The sequence below is a fragment of the Thermobia domestica genome, chromosome 2 (assembly GCF_964235325.1).
Source record: "Thermobia domestica chromosome 2, izTheDome1.hap1.1, whole genome shotgun sequence".
Classification (NCBI taxonomy): domain Eukaryota; kingdom Metazoa; phylum Arthropoda; class Insecta; order Zygentoma; family Lepismatidae; genus Thermobia; species Thermobia domestica.
In genome coordinates this window covers 330,273,098-330,296,921 of record NC_137455.1, presented here as the reverse complement: position 1 = coordinate 330,296,921, position 23,824 = coordinate 330,273,098, and the positions used below count along the sequence as shown (strand labels likewise).

At 35.2% G+C, this 23,824-nt stretch overlaps 1 protein-coding gene across 2 annotated transcripts in view; it reads right to left on the bottom strand.

Moving 5' to 3' along the window:
* Vps13 (vacuolar protein sorting 13C) overlaps positions 1 to 23,824 on the bottom strand; it is a 426,449-nt gene that overhangs the window by 356,696 nt on the left and 45,929 nt on the right. For both annotated transcript variants that reach the window (XM_081749100.1, XM_081749101.1), the window contains exons 6-7: positions 14,197 to 14,316; positions 10,471 to 10,597 (exon numbers count right to left, since the gene is read on the bottom strand). In XM_081749100.1, coding sequence (XP_081605226.1) covers positions 10,471 to 10,597; positions 14,197 to 14,316 — 247 coding nt within the window. The remainder of the gene's footprint in view (positions 1 to 10,470; positions 10,598 to 14,196; positions 14,317 to 23,824) is intronic.

The window sequence follows — 23,824 nt, the reverse complement described above, 5'->3', positions numbered from 1 at the left end:
TTGGATTATAAACCAGTTAGAGAAATAATAACCTGCCAAATTGTATCCTGTGAAATTGCGTTTAAATTGTGAACGAGAAGCACGATAAACTAGAGTTAAGAAGTTGAGTTTGGTAAATAACATTCCTGTATTAAATTCCGTTGATGGTTACCAGAGATGTGATTTTTTAATGCAAGCAAACAGTTTGATAAAACAAAATGTAGCACCTACAGATATTATATTAGTTCTTTTGTTAGGAAGAATTACAGGGCCATTATTTTTAGATTTTCAACAAATCATATTGCTGGATTGTGCGGATCAAAAATGTAGAGAAATATGTGAGTAGTATTAAAAAAACAGAAATAATTAGATTAGGATTAGGATTTAGGTTTGTGGGCTTTCGACATTTATGGCCATTTAGCCCGTCACGTTTGAGCGATGACGTCCCTCGGCGAGCACACTATCCGGGGAAAGGGAAGGAAGAAAAGCCTGGGGATGCAAGAAAGCGGCCTGGGACCTATAAGTTAGATACCACCCCGCCATTTGCCTGATGGGAAGGAGGAAAACCCAGGTAAACCTCATTCAAGGTGGCTGGCCTGAAAAAGCGTTGTACACTTTTTCGACCTAGTGCCCCCACTGGGAATCGAACTCGGGACCGCTCGCACCGAAGGCGAAAACGTTAGCGACTACGCTACGCGAGGCCACAGAAACAATTAGAGATAGGTTGTACCAAGTAATGGGCGCTGAGGAAACATTTAAGGAATTTATATTAGAAAAGAAAAATATCTTGGATATTTTTAATATGCAAATGAGTGAAATTGAATTTTGTAATATGAAAGTCAACTTAATAACCCCTGAAATCCGCAATATATTTTTGTTAACCTCTACACCAATTCAAAAGCAATTACTGCTGTATTTTGCTGAAACTTACGATTACAATAGGAAATATAACACACATTATGTAAATGTACAGTCGCAAACCAATAGTGGAACTGTGTCTCCTAATATTAGAACTAACCGTAGTCAAAATAGACAGTGTTATATTTGTGGCATGAAAAATCATTTTTGGTGTCAATGTAACCTACTAAAAGAGAAAAAAACAAACTACACAAGGGAACAAAAATGTTACAATATCTCCGGCGCGAAGCAGGATTAGATGGTGCAAATAATGGTTTCTGTGTCATATTCCTATACGATGTTACATAGATACCGGCAGTAGTACAAACTATGTAGGAAAAACATTGTATCAGATTAGGTTAAAGTGGTGACCAAAAAGTAAGACAGTTAACCATGTAGTGACATCCATGAGTCAAGTACCTATTTCAATCAAGGAAACAGTGGAATTACATTTTTTAAACAATAAAAAATATACAGACTGGTTTCTAGTGATAGACACCTGATATTTCTCTATAAATTGGTGGACAGTTTTTACAAGAACACGATGCGTGCATACGGTATAAGGAAAAGGAACTGTGTTTACGTAAAGAAAGTAATTCGGTGCAATTTAATTTGGAAGAAAAAAGGGTGTCAAAAACAAGAAACTCCTCGTTTTGGAATTCTCGTTGTAGGGTTGTCGGCTCATCACTTATGTCGACAAGAGCGCTACGCATTGCTGGGGAGAGGACAAAAACCTTGGACACATGACCAATCAACCATGTAACCTTCAGGGCCCACAGGAAAGGAAAGGTAGTAGAGGAGAGCGAAAAAAGGAGGCTACCGATTCTTGAACCTGTGTTAGGACAGCCAATGTTTAATCTTGTTTATGCAATATGCGACGACGACCTGGAGAATATCGCAAGTCAATTACAAGATAATAATGATATAATGATCGATATTTATGATGACAGTTTATGTGATTATGTGAAAGAAATAAGATCAAAATATTCTGATGTAATTATAGGTAAATTAGGTACCATAAAAAGTTTCAAGTACGAGATTTTGTTGCAATATGATAGTCCATGCATGCAGCAACCATATGGTTTGCGTAAACACAAAATGCAAGAATTAAATAATCATAGAGACGAATTATAAAACAAGGGGTAGTTGAAGAAGTAAGTAGTTTCCCTTACATATCACCATGTTTCTTAGTTACTGACAAAGATAATAGTAAAAGATTAGTAGTCAACTTTTCATCTCTGAACAAAAAGGTGGTTATGGAGGCATACCCGGCACCAAATTGTGAGTGTATTATAGGCAGTGTAGGCAAACATAAGATCTTCTCAATTTTGGATGGAAAATCAGCATTCTATCAGTGTTTATTAGATGAAAAGTCAAAATTGTACACAGCATTTGCTACCCCAAATAGATTGTTAGCTTATAGAAGACTCTCAATGGGCCTGTGTATTTCACTCTTTGTGTTAGCTAACCTCTTTAATAATATTTTTAAAGATTTATTAGGTGATCAGTGAGACATCCAATGGGATGATTTTATAATACACAGTCCCGATATAGAATCACATAAAAGGACTTTAGAAAAATTTCTCGAAAGACGTAGAAAATACGGAATAAGAGTAACACTAAGAAAAGTAAATTATGTAAGAAAAATGTGAAGTTATGGGATATGAATTTAGTGATGGGAATATGTGTACTGATGAAAATAGAGTTAGGGTATTAAGAAATTTGCCTGCTCCTAAAAATAAAATAAGCTGATAGGATTTTATGTTATTATCTTCGTTATTTACCAAATTATTCAAGATTAATAGGACCCTTGCACAAATTACGTTCAGAGAAAACACCATTCAAGTGGGAGGAGGAAAATCAAATTTTGCAGAAAATTAAAGAAGAGATAGAAAATCATGTAGTTTTAAAGATTCCAGATTTCGATTCTCCTTTCATAATCCATGTCGATGCAAGCACTAAAAATGATAGTGGGACCTTTAGCCAATATGATGAAAAGGGTAACCTTAGACCTGTTTATTTTATTCTAAATAGGTTCCCGAACCGGAATGGAGTAAGAAAGTGTTCGAACTTGAATTAAAATCCTTCGCTTCAGCATTGTCTAAATTCGAACCTTTTTGTATAGGAAATTCAGTTTTTCACAGATTCAAGTTGGATTTTGAAAAATCATGGACTACAGAGAAAATATGGAACCCTCACAGAAAAGATAAGAAAATTCCAATTCGATATAGTTCACATCAAACGTTCCGTCAACCTCCAAGCAGATTTTATAAGTAGACTAGCCTTTGGGTAGCTGGGGACACTGCTCTCAGACATCCGAGTCTGCTCGGCCTACGGCCTCGCATTTCTTATCTATCGGCCTTTGCATCTACAGCGAATTTTGTGAACTTGCTCTTCATATTTCCTGAATCTGCCGATCCGGGGGCTTCGCCCCCACACATTGTCTTTGCTCGGCCTACGGCCTCGCACCTCTTGAACCCATAATTCTATTGCTTCTATTCCTATTTCAACTATCTAAAAGATAAGATTTTTTATCCCAAGAATATGTCCATTTAAATAGCATAGGAATTTCTTCATCCTCATTTAGACCCCTAAAAAATTTAAAATATTCACCGTAAGTTCCTGTCGGTTAGTCCCGGAAGACTACAATCATGCCAAATTTCATCATTCTAATCCTGCCGGAAAAGCCTAAACATTTTGGGCAGTAGAAGAGTCCCATATAAATAACATGGGAAAGATTTTTCTGTTCCGCATAAAATCACACTACGGTCGGAAACTTTTATTTCTGATGATTCACTTAGGTAACGCTAACGAAAACATACAAGTATACCGAATTTGAAGTTTTTATTCCAATTCAAATTACCTAAAACATGAGATTATAGGTCCAAAAAAAGACCCATTTAAATAGCATGGAGAAATTCTTCATCCACTCTTTAGACCCCCTAAAAATTAAAAACATTCAGTTTTGGCAATTTTTCTGTGAGTTTGTCCCCAAAAGCTACAATCATGCCAAATTTAATCATTGTAGCCCTACAGAAAGTGCTCAATAATTTGGAGGTGTAAAAGGTGTTTCATATAAATAACATGGGAAAGATTTTGTCAGTTCCCTATAAAACCACTCTAGAGTTAATTTTTTTAAAATTTTTACTGATTTACTTAGGTAGTGCTAACAAAAACGTACAAGCAAACCGAATTTCAAGTTTTTATTCCAATTCTAAGTATCTAAAACATGAGATTACAAAAAAAAAACTCATTTAAATAGCATAGGAAAATTCTTCATCCTCTCTTTAGACCCTCTAAAAATTAAAAATATTTACTTTTGGCAATTTTCCTGTGGGTTAGTTCCAGAAAGCTACAATCATGCCAAATTTAATCATTGTATCCCTACAGGAAATGCTCAATAATTTGTAAGCTCATATAGTTTTATATATAGTTACGATTTATGACATAGCTTATTTTCAACCACCAACACCAGAAATAGAAGAAATAACTGAATATGAGGAGAAAAAAGTAGCCGTATCATTTATTAACTTTTGGAAACTTCCATCTTTGAATGTGTCTTTGCAGGAATTACAACAACGAGATCCAGAGTTAAAAGGTATCATTACCCAAATAGAGGAAGGTAAATCTGTACCAGGTTATGTAATTAGAGATAAAATTTTATTAAAAGAAACAAAGGGTAAAATAAATTAAGGGCTTATAGCTGTCTAGTACCAAAGGAAATAAGAAATACTATAATGCAATACTATCACGATTTTCTTGGGTCAGGATCGCATCAAGGAATTAAACGTACGATAGGACGAATAGCAGAAAAGTATACATGGTCTGGGATGTTCAAAGAAATTAGAGAATATGTACAAAGTTGTAAAATTTGTCAGGAAAGCAAGCTTTAAAATAGTAAATTGATGGGCATATATTATTCAAAAACTGTTAAGATACCTAATCATACATATTATATTGATGTATAAGGTCCCTTACCTACTAGTTAGGGGTATAAATATATATTAATACCAGATAATGGCAGTAAATATTCACTCTTAGAACCTTTGAAACAACTTAGCTCAAGAGTTATAATAAATAACTTGGAGAAAATACTATGTCATTACGGATGGATAATAAACTTAGTATCTGACAGAGCTTCTTATTTCGTCAGTGAAGCCTTTGAGACATATTTATATAATCAAGGAATAAAACACCTAAAAACTAGTCCTTATAATCCGAGTCCAAATATTGTAGAGAAAGTAAATGTCATTGTAAAACAAATTTTGAGATGTTACGTAAGTAAGAATCAAAGTCATTGTAGTAAAGTACTTGATAAATCCAATTCACTTTAAATTCTAGCATTATTAGTGAGACTGAGTCAGCCCGGCTGAGGTTTATCTGGGCAGCAAGTTTTTTAGTTCTTTACATTGTAAATGGTCATTAAATGTTAGCGTCATAGAAAATGAAAGAAATAGGGAACAACTGTTAAAAATTATTTTTGATAACATTAATAAATCGTGGAAAAGAAAAGAACAAAATTATAAAAGAAAAAGTACTTGAAATTTTGAAAAAGGAGAAAAGTGCTCATTAAAAATATGACAAAGGCATCATTATATAAGAAATATACCCCCAAGTTAGATACAATTTTCCACGGGCCTTACGAAATATTAGACTTCCCCACTTCCAACATGCTATGGGCGAAATTAGTAGAAAACCCTGAAATAAAAATCAAACGCCATATTAATTCCTTGAGAAATATTATGAACGAACAAATAAGGTAAATGCCAATGTGGTAACAGCAATGTAATTGTTTTGTAAAGAAAGTATGTAAAATGTTTCTTTTAGAAGTAAGAAATTGTAAATTAAAATTTGGTTTAAGAAAAAAAAAACTAGTGTGCAACTAGTGTGTAAGAAAAAAATCAGCAACTGTAAGAATTTAGATGTAGAAGGGTTAATATAAGTTTGATACTGTTTTTGGTTACTGTATTTTACAGCTTATTTGTAACCTGGGGAGCTGCCAAACTTGAAGAGATCCATTCGAGCATTTGTTGGAAGTGATACAGCCTCCTGACTAAGGAGATCAATGACTTCATGGATTGAGAAATTTCAAAAATGACATCGTTGTATTTCTACGTATTTCTACGTATTTCTACGTAGAAATGAGCCCATGGAACACAAGAGGTACAATCTGTGATTCATGAACATAGAGAAGTGACCAGTAATATATATATATATATATATATATATATATATATATATATATATGTGTGTGTGTGTGTGTGTGTGTGTGTGTGTGTGTGTGTGTAAAATGAAGTGAACAAATAAAATTTAGCACTGGAATTTATCGGAAGAAATTGTTTGCGCTCTCCAGAGATTTTTGTTGTGCGACAGAATTTATTTGTTTGGAAAAAATCAAACAAGGTCCAATAGCAAAGTAAGCATTTCTGATAGCTTCAGTTGTTGGAAGTGTATGCTAGCTGGATACCTTGTCACCTGATTGAGGCGTGGATGGTGCTGCCATCTACGAACTTTCGTGGATATGTGGCATGCCTCCGCTCTTCAATTCTGTTGGGAAGATAAGGATCAACTGCAACTTTATTTTCGTTTGTAGTCAAATAACCTATATAGAGCATGTTATTCGAAGAATTTACCTTTATAATGTGTTTTGTTGAATTAGAAATTATCATAAGAGTGAAATTGGAGATTAATAAAAGTTAATATTGATTGTGAAACGAAGAAAACTGTGAAAATAAGTTGTGGAAAATTTGTTTAAATTCTGTTTGACCAGACAAGCAAACGAACAATAGGGACTATTCTCTCTCCCTTGTTTTTATGCTGGCTTTTTGGTATGTATATCTTTTTTATTATTATTATTCACATGGACAATCGGAGATTCTTTAAAATTTGGGCTACATTTGTATTTCACTCAGAACATGCTCTAGAGACATTAAAATTGTCCGTAAACTCTTGAAACTTCAGAGAATTGTGTTTTGTTATTTGAAGCAGAAAGAAAATTCTTATATAGAATTGTTGCTACACATTATTCTTTAACTTTGAATAAAAATTGTTATTTACGTTTAGTAAAAAAAAACTTTCGTGTTTAAATTCAAGTTAAAATCTATTGAGATAACACCACAAAACGAACTATCCAAACGGTTCTTATAAATATATAACAAGGAACATGCAACGTGGTGCAATACAACTGGCGGTCGGATGCAGACGAAGTTTGAGTCCTTCTTGCTCTGTGTTGCGTGCAGCACCTAGTCTCGAACTCAAAGCGATTTTTCTTAAAATGTACACTCACGAAATCCTCAAATGTTCAAACTTTCCACTTGCGTCCTCTACGGGAGAACTCATATTGGCTAGGACACTTCTGCCGCTATTGCTATCAAAACCCTTCCATGAGTTGACAGATATTCATGAACAATGAGTTGTTTTAGTCAATGAATAAATTATCGAAGGAATTTTCATTGCACAACAAACTGGTTCAATAATTTTGATTTATATAAATAAAAGCAATGTTCAAAATAATGCAGAATAAAGACTATCAAATGTGCTAGAGTCAACGTTTATTTTTCAATAGTCGCCAAGATGCTTGAGGCACTTGTCTAACTGCGAGACGAGCTTCTCAATGCTAGATGTGAGATCCTGACTGCTGAGCCAGTGTTGGACAACTGTTCTGAGATTATAGTCGCTTTGGAATCTGTGCCCTCGAAAATGTTTTTTGAAGGCAAGAGATGGTAATCACTGGGCAACAGGACAGTGCTGTATCATGGATGTTACACATATTCCCACCGAAACTGTCGCAAGAGATCTTGAGTACCAGTGGCAGTATGTGATAACACCTTGCTATAGATGCATGATGTCTAACGTCAAAGGAATAAAAGGGAGCCCCAATAGCACGTTTACAAGACACCAGTGCAACGCTGGCTCAACAATCAGGAAATGTCTCACTCGTGTTGGCGACTATGTTGAAAAATAAAGCGTTGACCGTAGCACACAATGTGCATTTGTTTATGTACAACATTGTACAACATAAAATTTGATTGTCACATCTGCTTTGTAAATTTACGTTTTGGTACGCCCCTCGTACAATGGTGGTTTCGGTTGTTTCGGAGCCAGTTCATGTACTGCCAAACCGATAAGAGTGCCATGGAATATCGTACAGGCCCCACTTCTCATTGCACGTTAGTACTTTTTATAAGAACGTATTCTCCTAACGAGACAACGGGCATTTTCTTGTGTCAATTTCTGAATCGCAGTCGGTTCATGTGGGATACCTCGTTCCACTTTATACCGTTTCTCAAGCTCGCGGAGATGCTGGTGGCTGGTTTCTGCATTACAATTCAATGTTTCACATGTTTTTCCAGTATTAGCCTCGATAGTCCCCTTCGGTACCTTGCCATATATGGACTACAGACATCTCGCACATTGTCTGTCCTAGAGGGATTCATCGCCATTTTAAAATTTGTTAAACTACGTTGTGTTGTACCATTACTTATCACTTCTAGTTCCAATAGCACCTGTTCCCGTTTTAAACTTGTAAAGCCTACAGGCTTGTATAATGCTGTTTCGTACCCTCAGTAGCGTTTCTGTTTTGTTGTAGAGCGATCTGGATGCCCTTCAACGAGTGGTTTGGACAAAAATGAGGCCAGAATGAAGAATCTCCTGGATTCCGACCGTCGTTCGCTCCATGTCTTCAATAGTCTCCCGTCCTTCTTGAAATCACTAAACAACCGGAAAACCTGGGCCCTTGATAGGGCGTCGTCTTTGTAAGTCTCCTTGACCAAGGCAAGCGTCTAGGAAGCGGTTTTTCCCAGGTTGAAGCAGTATTTAATTGCGTAGCACTGCTTTAGCGAAAGCTCCATTTCTCGCGTTCTCTGCCGTAAGAAAAACAGCTTTTGTGCCGCGCGTGATCCTCATTGCATCAGAGCTCGGACGCGACTGTCGTCCTTTGCGTTGCTTAGCTTACACTACTACAAATCCCCCCATCGGGAAGCGCTCTGCTGGCGATTGGACAAAGCTTCTCATTACTTTATGGACAAACCCTATATATATACACACAAAAGGTACTCGAGAAGTTTTGCAATGTAGTTTTATTTAATTTTGAAAAATATTCCACTACACTCAATACACTTCTCTATCCTCCAAAACCAATCGTTAAACCAGATCTGCCAAGTTTGACTAGGGAGTAAGGATACTCGTTTACCCAAATTTCAGATCCTCATCACTGGAAAGCCGCACCCCTTTTAGCTTCATTTCCACATACGGGAACAGTGAAAAGTCACAGGGAGCACGGTCTGGACTGTAGGGAGGATGTTCAAGAAGTTTCAGTCCTGCAGCGGTCAAATATTCGGTGCAGGCTTTCACGCGATGAGATGGAGCATGATGGAGGAACCAGGTGTTCATCCTTGAATTTGGTTGTAGGTTATCATAGATTCGATTACTTTAGGCAGGCTGCTGAGTGTACCACTTTTGTGTGTCCAAAACGACACGCTCCCCAATTCCACTCGATATGAAAAATACACCTTTCATTTTCTTCTTTACTGATCGGGATTTCCTGATAGCTACAGGTGTACCCTTATCATTAAAGACCCAAACTTTGTTCTGAGTCTTGGATGAAACATCATAAAAGTACAACCAAGTCTTGTTACCTGTCACGACGTTATTCACATATTGAGATTGTCCCTTATCAAATATTTGCAGTATCTCCCGGCACCATGTCACACGTCGAGTCATATGCTCTTCAGTCAGACTATGTGGCACCCAGAGGCAAAAAAGGTTTCTCTATATGATCACGCAGAATCGAACGAATTGCTTGTGCATTTAGACCTAAGATATCCTCAATCTGCTGGTAGGTCACTCGCCTGTCTTCTTTAAGCATTTTCCTAACAACAGTACCCTTTCCTCCGTAGATGACGTTCCCGACTTCTCAACGTCCCCAGAGTGAAATTTCCCCTTTGGTATTCTCTGTACCACCTGAATATAGTCGCACTATGTGGACAGATATCATCCAGTGCAAGAATCATCTTTTCTAAGCACAGGTTACGTTTCAACCACGTGCGACGTCATGTCGTAAAACTGCTTGTATCTCATTTCGTGACCAAGATGCCATAGCAAGCATTTTACACTACACTGCTAATGGTAGTGTAACTCAGCCCACCGACTTGGCGCAGCGGTTACTCTACAAGTATGAATATGTCTCAGCATGCACCAAGAAGCACACTCCTGCGACCCATGGATGCGTCGTATTGCAAAACTTTCCTAGTAATCGTTGTGTGTATAATATGTATAATTAAAAAAGAAATGCTGATTGAAAACGACGGAACGACGACGAAACTGTTCCTGAATGTACTATGGTTAGTTCTGCATTGGTCTGGGATGAGACAGAAACAAATCCAGGAAAACCATCACCAGGCCTAGAAACATAAGAATCATTTTTGTTACCGATTTCCAGGTAGTTTCTTTCTTTAAATCTTCTCTCTGAAACATCTCTTCACAGATGAAGATTACCTTAAGCCTTCAGACAGATTATGGTCTTATAACCAGAATGGGCTTTGAAATTTATATATATTACTCTACTAAACTACTAAAAGAAGACACATCACTTACCATTCTTTATAATGTCCCTTATATTGTGTAACTTGTGGTCGATACTTTCTATAGTTTGCTGCAATTGACATTCTCCCTATTGACTCCAAAAGACGAATGAGATCCTGGAATTGGTATTTCTCGATACCTTCGAGAAACACAGAATGAAAATATTAAAAGTTGATTAAAAATACTCGTTAATGTATCAAATTTAGGTGTCATAAAATCTACTGGGTTAGCACAAAACTTAACTCTCAAAGCTTTTTTCTCATCATTGGGTCTCGTTTAACTCATAACTAAGTTTAAATATCCTTCTGAATGTAGGTAAACTGCGATTCAATAGTGATATATTTAAGTTATCAGCATTTTTGGATATCATTCATACTAGAGATTCCCTTGTTTTAGCTCTAAGGGTACCGGAATACATGTCACTCTTACTATTTTCTGATATACAGCAAAGAATAATTTTCATATGCTTGACCCCAGTTCCCATTGTTACAAACTGATTCATTAATTAATAACCCTGGAAATACTGTGATGGTTGGGGGAACTTTCACCGCTCATTCAAATTTTCAATTTTTCGCAAGATAAATTATTTCCTAAGAGCTCTTGAATTTTACACTCTTCTTTTGAATGTAACACTGTAACGTTCAGTTTTGTTTGTTTTATATTATAATATAATCTCTCTCTCTCGATCTCTCTCTATATATATACAGTGGTCGAAGTGAGACGGTATGCGGTGGTATGTCATGCCGTGGTTTTTCAGTAATGAGGACATACCGTCACTGTTTTTTCAGTGATCAAGACAATATTTAAATAGCCGGTATGGTGAGTCAAAATCATAATAAAACATATCACCTTTACTTTTTTCCACTTCGAACACTATATATATATATATATATATATATATATATATATATATATATATATATATATATATAGTGGCAGATCCAAGGGGGGGCTATAGCCCCCCCTTGACGCTGAGGTATACACTGGATAAAACGGCAAAATATGGTTTAGCAACTCCCTTGATCATATCCTGGATCCGCCCCTGTGTATATATATATATATATATATATATATATATATATATATATATATATATATATATATATATATATATATAGATAGATAGATAGATAGATAGATAGATAGATAGATAGATAGATAGATATAGATATAAAATAGATTTCGGATACAGCACTAGGCCATTTTACACTGCAACATTTGAACATTTTGATAACGTAACAATTGAATAACAATTTGAGCTAAGATGGTACAGCACAACAGCGACATTACAAAAATAGCTTATTTATAGAGGATCTGAAAGTATACTCATTTGAAAAAACGTCTACAGTTTCTGGTAACTGATTATAAGTACTGACAACTCGGTTTAAAAGGGACCTTTGGACAATATTTATCCTCGCCGCTCGAGTGTACAAGGGATCACTAGACCGTGTTGTTCTAGCGGGTACGCGAAAATTGATCTGACTTAATAACTGTTCACAAGATATATGTCCATTTACAATTTTATGCAAAAATATTAGGTCAGAAATTTTGTTTCTCACTAGGAGAGGTTTCACTTTGAGGGATTTTAAAATGTAATTTTTTGGAAGTGTTCGGAGGTGAGGTGCTCGGTAGGATACAATGGCTAAAAAGAAATTAATTACGGATTTTTTTTTTTTAATGAGTAGGGCAGGCCATAAACCAGATAGGAGAACAGTACTCAATACTGAGAGCAATATATGACTTACAGAACAAAAAAATATAAAAGAATTCACCTGCTGCGAGTGGATTTGATTCCCCATGCAACCATTTTCCCCGTCATATATGCAACCATTTACGATGAATATAAAAGTGCCCACTTGCATCATTAGACACAGTGTAAAATTCACCTCAAAAAAGTGCAGGCAAATTTTACCCTCCCCTTCCTCATTACTAGGCGTAACAGTTACGGGCTTGGTAATCCTAGGGTTAATATGAGATGTTTATTTGATTAGCATATATCCAATCCGATACAGTCTTGAAAGAGAATGCTGGACAATTCTGAGGGAAAAAGAAATCTTAAAATCACTATTATCAATTAGAATAATGTTTTATTGTTTCCTCTGACAGTATCCACAACTGAAACAATTAAGCTATGAAACCAATGATACACCACAAGAGCTGACAGGTGTAATGGGACATCTACCCACTGCGAAATTTAGACAAATCGATAATCATCTGTAGCATCGTTGGAAAATTGTATTGTACGCTCCTTGAAACAAAGGATGCACTAAATTTAGAAACAAAGTAAAGGAGTTACCTACAGCTTTTTTTATTTGTTTAAAAAAAAATCTCACAAGCAAACAAAAATATCCTACATATATATAAATGTCTATTATACAGAATCTATCTTGTAAACAAACATTACCGTACGAATTATGTGATTTTTAATACTTTTTATTACAACAAAATCCTAACAGTTTTTAACGCTTTTAAGTGAGTTATGAAGTTTAGAGCCACTCTTTCTTATTATTCTTTTGTTTCTTGTTTTTTGAAAAAGTCACTGCATCTCGCCTCTTTCATTAACTTATTTGAATTTGAATCAATTTAAAAATACACGAATTTTAAATGTTGTTACAAAGAAATGTAACATATTTTGATACATTTTATTTGCTCCCTAATTAGTACAGTACAGCCACTATTATCCGAGCTAATGTAAACCTAACTTGCTACAAAATGAAGGACAATACATACAGTAGTAAAGGCGTGAGTACAGTATAATAACTAAATAGGACTATACTAATTGGTGTACAGCACATTCAATCGTTCTAGTGTAAGTTGAAAAGTACAACAATAAAACAAAATTAAAAAAATAAAAAACTCACAGTACAGTACTTCTGAAAATTACATCACAAAATAGCCCTGAAGATTCCAAGATGATTGTTCACAGCAATACGCGTGGTTACGGAGCTGTTTCACTACTACGCGCGGGGCTATTAAGGTTTATGAGGGCGAAAATCTAGAGATCTTTGAGATCTTTCAGTTTAACATCCCACGATTATGCCCTTTGACTAAGGGAGACGGATATTTAAGGCAAATGAATGATGCTGGAAGAATTGGTGGAATGAAAATCTGGGAGGAAACGGGGGGTACCTCGAGAAAACCCAGACACGATGTTGTCCACCACAAACTTAATTGGCCGGAGATCGAACCACGATCCTACACACCCGAGGTGAGCGCTCTACCACTGAGACACCGTGCCCTCCAAGAGAGAAACTAGAGCACGAATGACTAGATTTTCCGAAAACCACAGCGAAAGAGCAGTTTGATAGAGCTTTATGCTAGTAATCCTGGGATCAGATGTTTGAACCTTCTCTATTTTATTATTATTATTATTATTATTATTATTATTATTATTATTATTATTATTATTAATTTATACAATTGCTACCTCATTTCGGTTTCTGCTTGTACACAACAACACGTCATTTAAAACGCGAGCTGTTCGCTCCTTCATTTTATTATTATTATTATTATTATTATTATTATTATTATTATTATTATGGTATTTTAAAGAATCACCTCGGTTAGCTTGGAACCCTTAAATCGCCGTGCAAAGGAAAGCTTTCTATACTTTGATTCATCTAGATGAAATATTGAATGCTTAATGCTTATATATATATATATATATATAGAGAGAGAGAGAGAGAGAGAAAGAGAGAGAGAGATTCAACGATCTATTGAAGATAAAATACTACTTACCAATAGCTAACGTCTCCATTTCAACGTTTAACTGAAGTTTTGGAATGGTGTAATTTGACCCATCTAGTTCTGGTTTAGGATTTAATTTCAGTTGTGCCGAAGAATTTATTGGACCCAACACTATAAATCACAAAATGTATTTAAGTATTAAAAACGTGTACATAAAACACAAAATTTACATAATAACTTTCTGTCCAAATATTGAGAGTCTTTATGAATAACATCTGAAATACATATGTAACTGGAGGACGATCAGACATATGGCCGTTGCTTCTAATAAGCAAAGATATGCACCTTACATCTCCAATATATACACACCATACTTTTTAGATGCATTATTTTAGCTATATTGGTACAGAAAATGAGAGCATTCTCGTTACGGGTGACCTACCGTCCGCCTGGTGACCTACTGTTCATGCACCATACATCGAATGGTAAGAAAGTGATTACATCACCGAACTCATTAGACGAAAAAAAAATTACTGGCGAATAAGAAGTTCGCAGTTAATAGAAATCAATCATCATATTTAGAAACTAATCGTAATCTAGACATATGTCCATGTTAACAAATATCCATATGCAGAGGAAAACACCCGTAGGCTTATCAGTTTAGAAGAAAACATCGAGAAGAATAGAATGTGATTTATCTTATCTCATCGCTGGGAGAAAAAGATTTATGTAAGAGCAGCAAACAAAGAAAAAATTTCAGAAAATTGCTCAAGTCACGAAACGAACTACCAGCAACCACCAGTAACAACTTTTAGCTACATGCTGTTGAAGAGAATCGTAATACAAGCACCACTTGTTAGAAGAATATTTCTTACATCTCAACCCACATCGTTCCTCTCTACTACATTCGTTTTTACTCTACTACTAAGGAATACATTTTTAAATAAAGGGTAGCGACACTTAACTCCGACGTGAATCGCTACAAAATAAACATGTTGAAAAATTTTGGCCAAGAATTGTGATGAATGGTCAGCCATGGTCGTCTTTTGTTGTCCTGGTACGGAAAACCAATGGTTGGGCCTGGTGATGAGATTCAGCGCCAAAAAACATATAATCACTTGCATTAAAGATACAGACAACAATACAAAACTATAATTTTTTTATACATACATAGACTATAAACTGAGAATACATATCATAAACATTGACAGATACATTCAAATGTTTACTAGTTTTAGCAGTGACAAAAACAAAGAAAAAAATATTCAAGTCCTAAAACAAACTTTATTGCATATAGAGAAAGGAAACATATTTCTATGCTTGGTGTATGTGAATATTTTGTAGTAAAGTATTTTTTTCTTTTTAATCAAAAAAAAAAAAAAATAAAATAAAGTATGGGATTCCCGAATATCCTGAAAGTAAAAGTGGGTCGAAATGGGGAATCCCTTGCACACGTTCCCACTCATCTTTCTGAAAACTAAAGGTACTAATTACTTACCGTAAAATTCACCACATAATTTTTTCTGGCGTCGTTAATATTTACGTTATGGCGACCCAAAGTTCACTTTTCCAATATTTCCGCGGCTCACAACTCGAAAAAAAAAAAAAAAAAAAAAAAAAAAAAAAAAATACTCTGCAGCATTTTTCTACATAGACTTTCTGGCTTGTTTTCATGCATAGGTTCATCACTCATGCGTTGTAAACGGTATTTTCCAACATATATATATATATATATATAGGGGCGGGCAGTATTGGCTATCTAATATTGACTTGTAGTTCTAATGAAATAGATTCATTTACGCTTCTTTCAGTATAAGACACGTTTATTTAAAACTTGATGATTGTTTATAGCGTACAAATATCAAACTGTCTTTCCCTTTCCTCAAATCCCTAAAGTGTTCTACTAACGTTCCACTTGGTCATACCAATATAAGTATTATGAAATCATGCTTAAGTTTATATACTCCAGAAAGCGAATACTTATCAACGAAGTGGTTCTTGTAACCAGTAACGGATTTTTAATTTTTATTTTGATTTCAAATCTCAATTTAATACCTTCTTGTACGACTTTTCTTCGTCTTGCGATAGGTTAGGCTACAAAGGAAATTAATTCGTTTACCATCTGATTTTTTACTTAATTTAATTAAATTTATTATGTTCCGTTTAGAATGCGATTATGATAACGCTAATATTAATATGACCAGGAGCAACATTAATACACGAATTAAAGAGTACATTAGCGACTAGAAGGAAGGAGAGGCTGCACTGTCACATTTGATTTAGCTATTTGTACGCTATTAACCATTTGAAATGTGAAATTTATGAATCCAATAAACTACAAACTACAAATAAACTACAATTGGAAATTTCACATGTACGGAAGTACAATATAAAACAACATAAAGATGGCGTTATGTTAGAGAGGGTCAAAAATTAGATCTACAAACACGTAAGGGACACGGGACATGCAGTTAATTCGAAAAAAGTAAAAAGAAAAAAATCTAGGTCAAGGAGATAGAAGCATAGTCAGGAAATGGAAGGAAGCATGATGTACTGAAATGGAGGGTAATAAAGCGATGAATTGGAACACAGGACTTAATATAGACCAGAAGTGGAATAAATAAATTGTTACAAAAGCTTAAATATAAAATGTGAATTGGTGTGGAGTGAAAAATCGAATTTTAGAAATTTGAAATTGGCTAGTGTGCAAAAGTTGTCATTCGGTCCCACAAAATCCACAAAAATTTCATCAAAATCAGATAATATCTTCTGCCTCCCCAAAGACCTTGAAAATGGAAAAAAAAAACGATATTTTTAAACATTTTTTATTATAATTTTTAGAAAATCGAATTTAACAAATTTGAAATCGGCTAGTGTGCAAAAGTTGTCATTCGGTCCCTACAAAATCTTCAAAAAATTCATGCAGATCAAATAATATCTTCTGCCTCCCCAATGACCTTGAAAATTGGCAAATTTCTCTCTCTTTTTCAATGTTAAATTTCGTTTTAAGATACCATACAATATTGCCGAAGGAGAAATATTTCTTTAGAAAACATGTTTTCAGGTATAACTTATTCTGTGCTTACAGCTTTCTTTTGTTTTAAGAGGATTATGAGAAGAAATATAGATGACAGTGTTGGGAATAATAATTTTGTATTCTGTTCTAGATTTAAGGAAGAAAAATATTACAAGATAATTAGTCAGTAACTGAAATATAATAAGCTAAGGACAAAAGCAAACAATAGTCTCATAAGGAGGCAGTCAGAAAAGAAGAAAATTGATAAAGAAAAGACCCACTATAACTATTTTTCCTTCAAAACTTAAATGGGTACATGACGGTCAATAACATGAAAGTGTGGTGAGTGCTTTTACTTAGTAGCCAGAATTTTCGTGGGGACGCTTAAAGATTTGTTTGTATTACGACTACTTCTATTAATAAGGAAATCTGCTTGTGTCTTTGTGGTAGTGTTATTTTTCTGTTCATACATGGCAGGCCCATCGTCTGCAATTACAATTAGAGCTACTACTGTTTGCCCTGTGCTTGGTTCGCTTTCTGAGTTGAATGAAAACATACTATCAACTTACGAAGATGTCACGAAACACTGTGAATTCTTGTGTTTCATCAAGAAAGTAGGAAAAAAGGAACCAACTTTTAGTGAAATCTCAGAAGCTACTGCTGTGAAATTGGAGGAAATTTGGAAAAGAGCTCGATTTCTGTTCATTCAAGAAGAAGAATTGCATCCATGATGTTCGACTTCCATTAAAGGTACAAAAACTTACTGAAGCCGTACAAGTCAAGAAAAAATATGACATCGTACCAGGACCGAATTAGAGAATTCCAGGTCAACAGTAAAAGTCTGTTTGATATCGCTGTATGTAAATGCGATTTGTCAGTCAATCTCTTTCTTTGCTGCTGTGAGAAGGATCGTAAAGTCCCAGCCGAAGAAAGAGCTTTTCTCCTCGATCAAAGAACCAATCGAAAGATGTTTATGCATGGTGTTAATATACGAATATCGAGAAAATTACAGATGAAGGCTCTGGGCAAGCACCTCCGAAATGAAAGTTTTAGAGACCAAGTCCATTCAGGATGAATTTGCAAATTCAAGTGACAGCGATAAGAAAACTGACCCACTGCATGAATCATCCACACCAAGTACACGTGAAAGATCGCAAATGAGAGTGGAATTTTCTTCATTTGCTTCAGCCTATGACCGATATGGTGTATCAGATAGAGCAGCTGCTACGATTGCCACGTCTATTTTGCATGACTTGGCTGTCGTTCCACAAGAAGATGCATCACTAGTTGTAGACAAATCTAAAGTGTGGAGAGGAAGACAAAAGATTAGATCAAGTACACAGCAGAAATCTAGACTCCAGAAGCCTCTTGCCATTTTCTTTGATGGTCGTAAGGACAAAACACTTGTTCAAGTAACAAAAGGACAGACACTTACCAGGCAGAGTGTAATGGAAGAGCGTATCACATTGCTTCAGGAACCTGGATCAACGTATCTTGCTCACTCAACTCCTGAATGTGGCACAGCTTTGGAAATCAAGAAGAGCATTTGTAAAAGCATTACCGGGATGTCTACCAATGTGGAAGATATTTTGGCTATTGGTTGAGACGGCACTACAACAAACACTGGAGCTAAGGGTGGAGTGATCGCTCTTCTGGAAAAAGAGCTTGGAAGACCACTGTAGTGGATCGTTTGCCTGTTTCATACAAACGAACTTCCGTTACGTCATCTAATCCGATACACTGATGGCACGAAACTTGGACTAAGTGGATTTGCAGGACCTATTGGAAAACAGCATGAGAATTGTCATAGCTAGATCCAGTTCAATTTGAGAAAATTGAAGGGAATGTCAAGGAACTAACTGACAACATTAAAAAAAGACCTCAGTTCAGACCAAAAGTATCCATACGAGATATGCAAAGCTGTCCAGATCGGGAAATGCACTGAAGGAGTTAAATATCGTAACCCAGGAAAACTCAGTCATTCACGATGGCTAACAACAACGAGTAGAATTCTTCGCTTGTACATTGCTACAAAAGAACCTTAAAATGATTTTCGCATTCTTGCCGAATACGTTGTCAAGGTGTACGCACCAATGTGGTTTCTTATCAAGAGCAAGCCATCGTGCACTGAGGGTGCAAAACACATATGGATAATGGGGCACCTCTCCCGACATCTGTCAGATGACCTGAAAGATGGTTATCGGATAATTCAGAGAAATGGCTCCTTTGACCATCCAGAAAATATGTTAATAGCAATGCTTGCTGATGAAAGACAACATATCAAAGAGCTTGCAGTACGACGAATTCGGAAGGCTCGTGAGAACAGTGAGGCAATAACACAAGCAAACCAGGAGCCAAGAGAGTTCACTATTCCTAAATTGAACTTCACTATCAACGATTACACGGAAATCATCTACTGGCCTGAGTGCGTAGTTACAGAGCCCCCGCTAACCAAAGGCGCTGCTTTGGATGTACTTCAAGATTTTTGCAACCAGCATGTTGGCCGTCTAGTTGTGTCTTTACCTTGCCACACTCAATCAGTAGGGCGTTGAGTTAAATTGGTGATGGAGGCATCTGCCTCTGTGTGTGGTAAGTGTGCAAGGAATGGATTCATAAGAGCAAGGAATGGATTCATAAGAGCAAGGATTGAATCCAGGATGATGCCCAACTTTCACACTAAACGTGATTTCAAATACTAAACTTTCTACTCCTATGTGTTCGTTGCATTGTGATAACTCTAAATTAGTTAAAAACAATATACTGTAAAAACTCTACTGAAAACTTTACCTTTGAAATAAAAACACTGTTGTTGAGGACTATAAGTACTTTTAATATTTTTAAACCATTAAAATTTGCAGATTATGTAAAAGCCGAATGACAACTTTTGCACATTAACCGGTCAAATTTGTTAAATTCGATTTTCTAAAAATAAATAAATAAATAAATAAATAAAAATGTAAAATAATCGATTTTTTTGCCAATTTTCAAGGTCGTTGGGGAGGCAGAAGATATTATCTGATTTGCATGAAATATTTTGTGGATTTTGTAGGGACCGAATGACAACTTTTGCACACTAGCCAATTTCAAATTTGTTAAATTCAATTTCCTAAAAATTATAATAATTTTTAAAAAAATCCATTTTTGCCAATTTTCAAGGTCGTAGGGGAGGCAGAAGATATTATCTGATTTTGATGAAATTTTTGTGGATTTTGTAGGGACCGAATGACAACTTCTGCACACGAGTCAATTTCAAATTTCCAAAATTCGATTTTTCACTCCATCCTAATATAAATTAGTTTAGTTAAGATCGTCATTTTGTGTTATTAGTAACAAGAGAAAACACCTATATAGGAATTTTCAAATAAGTATACTTGAAGGGGATTTGTTGCTGCTAGGAGCCAATCAGAAGAAAGATGTCTCAGCTGTTGTATGTATATAAGATTGTACAGTTATCCTGTATCTCATAGTGTCTGATGAAGCCAAAGAGTTAGTTGGTGAAACTGTAACACGTATTTAATTATTAATGAAAAGATTTATTTTTATTTATTTTACAAAATACAAAAGGAAAGAAAAATAAACTAGATTAGTCTATGGAAATCGCTTAGATCCAAAGTTTCTCGACTTACATTGTGTTTTTCATCCTTGTCTGTAAATTGGAGTTTCAGATTTCCCGTATTAGTAATATTTAACGTTTCCAGTATTCCAAGGATGATATGGCTCCAGAGTTCCAGAACTCGGATCTTCCGGTCCTGCGCAGTGCAACTCGTAATATGTTAATTCGAATGAGATAATGCCTCGCATAAGTCAGCTCAATAATACATAAACTTAGCTGGACGTTACTTCCATAATACTGCTTTAATTTGTTAATTTGTTATATTTTATACCCATTCTGAAACTAAACGTTTGTAGAGTTTTACATTACTTCTCGTTTGTAGATTCTCGTCTTTTATCGGTAATACCATCAAGGATGTAAAATTTTTCTCTCCCCGAGCTGAAAGATGCGTATATTATATATATATATATATATATATATATATATATATATATATATATATATAGTGATGCATTACAACTACAAATTCGATATCAAACAGCCATACGAACATTTATACGTTAAAGAAAGAACAAAAGGAAAAAAAAAAACTACATTACAAAATGAAATGAAATCTTTAAGTTTTACGTTCCACGCTTATGCCGGCTAGGCTAAAGGAGAATGTGATGATGAGAAATGAATGAAATGGTGGAATGAAGTAAGTAGGAGGAAACGGGAGAATCCCGGGAAAACCCCCACACATGATGTTTGTCTACCACAAAGCTCTCTTGGCCTGAGCTGGAATCGAATCAAGAATCCCATGTACCAGAGGTGAACACTCTACCACTGAGCCACCGCGGCCCCAAAACTTCATTACAAACTACTGTCGTACATGAAGAACAGAAAATATGTTATTATATCCAAAGTTTGTTTTAGCATAAATTTGTTCAACATCGAGATTTTCTTCTTTTGTTTTTGCCGTTGCTGAAAAGAGGAAATAAAGATTTGGATGTATTTGGCAATGTTTATAGTACTGTCAATTCAAGTCTGCGTATGTATAACTAATCCTACTTTTGGACTGTGGTACGTACAATATCTCTAATGTTATTGATTTTGTTTTCCAATTCAGATGTTACATAATACGTTACAACTTTCAATGTATTTTCGAATCAAAAAATCTAATATATTTCAATCAAAATTTTCTTGTACGCCTTATATCTGGAGAACTACATACAGTGTAACGAAACCCAAACTATCACTTAACTCAGTATGATGTGCTTATTCCGTAAAAAAATACGAAAACTCGATTTAAGGGCCGTTCAAAAATTTTGTGGCCCCTGATCCAGAAACTAATTATTGGCCAAGATCGCAAACTTTTTATGCATTTTTTGGATCAATCCTAAAATTCTTGTTACGTACTACAGGGTGTCCAATATATAATGCAACCCGGAGTTTGGGATAGTAAAACTTTTGAACCTAAAGCCATACACAAATAATGGTTATACCAAAATAAAGCTTTGTTCATGCACATATTTTTAAAATAGGAAGCAACGATTGAAGTGCACTAGGAACCAAACAGTATTGCCAGATGTAACCGAAGGTGTAAATCAATTTTTTTTTGCAAAACATGTAAATTGACTCATAACTCATACGTATGGATGTTTTGTCGTTAATTTTCAGTTTGTTTAGTTGGAATAGCTTGGAAACTATGGAGCAGAAAAAAGAATTTTTCATTTCCACCGATAACTAATCGGGTGAGACCTCTGTATGGAGGGACTAGGAAAATCGTAGTTTTCATTAATTAACACTCTGAATTGGCAACATTGCTGATGTTTCAGTGCATCAAAAGGTGTGTTAAGGATTTGTCTACGTTATGCAATTCCTGAAAACAACGAAAAAGAAACTTTAAAATTACCATGATAAAACTTTTACTTACATGCACCCGGCAACACTGCTACTACTACGCAATGAGTTATCAGCTCTACAGCAGATGCTGGAAGTGTTTGATTAAAACACTGGTTTACACGTTTCACCATGTTGGCAGGAACTTTACGAAGAGTAGAAGTGTTAATATTCTCAATGGCACTGTGTATGTTCGTTTCCAGGTCTTGTATAGTTCGAGAATTGTTCTTGTGTACCTTTTGCTTTAAGTAGTCTCATAGAAATGAATAGCAGTGTTGCCGGGTGCATGTAAGTAAACGTTTTATCATGGTAATTTCAAAGTTTCTTTTCCATTGTCTCAGGATTTGAATAACGTAGACAGATCCTTAACACACTTTTTGATGCACTGAAACATCAGCAATGTTGCCAATTCAGAGTGTTAATTTATGAAAACTACGAATTCCCTAGTTCCTCCTTACGGAGGTCTCACCCGATTAGTTATTGGTGGAAATGAAAAATTCTTTTTTCTGCTTCATAGTTTCTAAGCTACTCCAACAAACAAACTGAAAATTAACGACAAAACATCCATACGTATGAGTTATGAGTCAATTTACATGTTTTGGAAAAAAAATGATTTACATCTTCGGCTACATCTGGGAACACTGTGTGGTACCTAGTGTATTTCAATCGCTGCTTCCTAGTTTAAAAATATATGCATGAACAAAGCTTTATTTTGGTATAACCATTATTTATGTATCGCTTAAGGTTCAAAAGTTCTACTATTCCAAACTCCGAGTTGTATTGTATATTGGACACCGTGTAGTATAAAATATAAAAATGTAATGTAAGTTATTTATCTTATTTTGCGTAGTTATATTTCTTCCTGTCTTCCTATATTTCCACTCTCGCACAGTAAGGTACAAAAGTAAATACGCACAATCAGGTAAATAACTTTTATTATAATATTTTTACCAGATATTGCATGTTTTTATTATTTGTTATGTGGAGACAACAATACGTATTATAAAGCTTCATATGGAAAGCCTATTGAAAATCCTAACACGTCTTAGTTTAGCTTAACAATGACCTACATGTTTTCCTAATTTTCACTTAAGCCATTTCTGTTATTAAATATTACGAACAACCCGAACTATTTTGAAGATGTCGAGAATAAGAATGTATCAGTAGCCTTATTCTTTACTCAGCAAGTGAAAGAACGCAGATAGCCATTCGAAATATCGCTACTATTC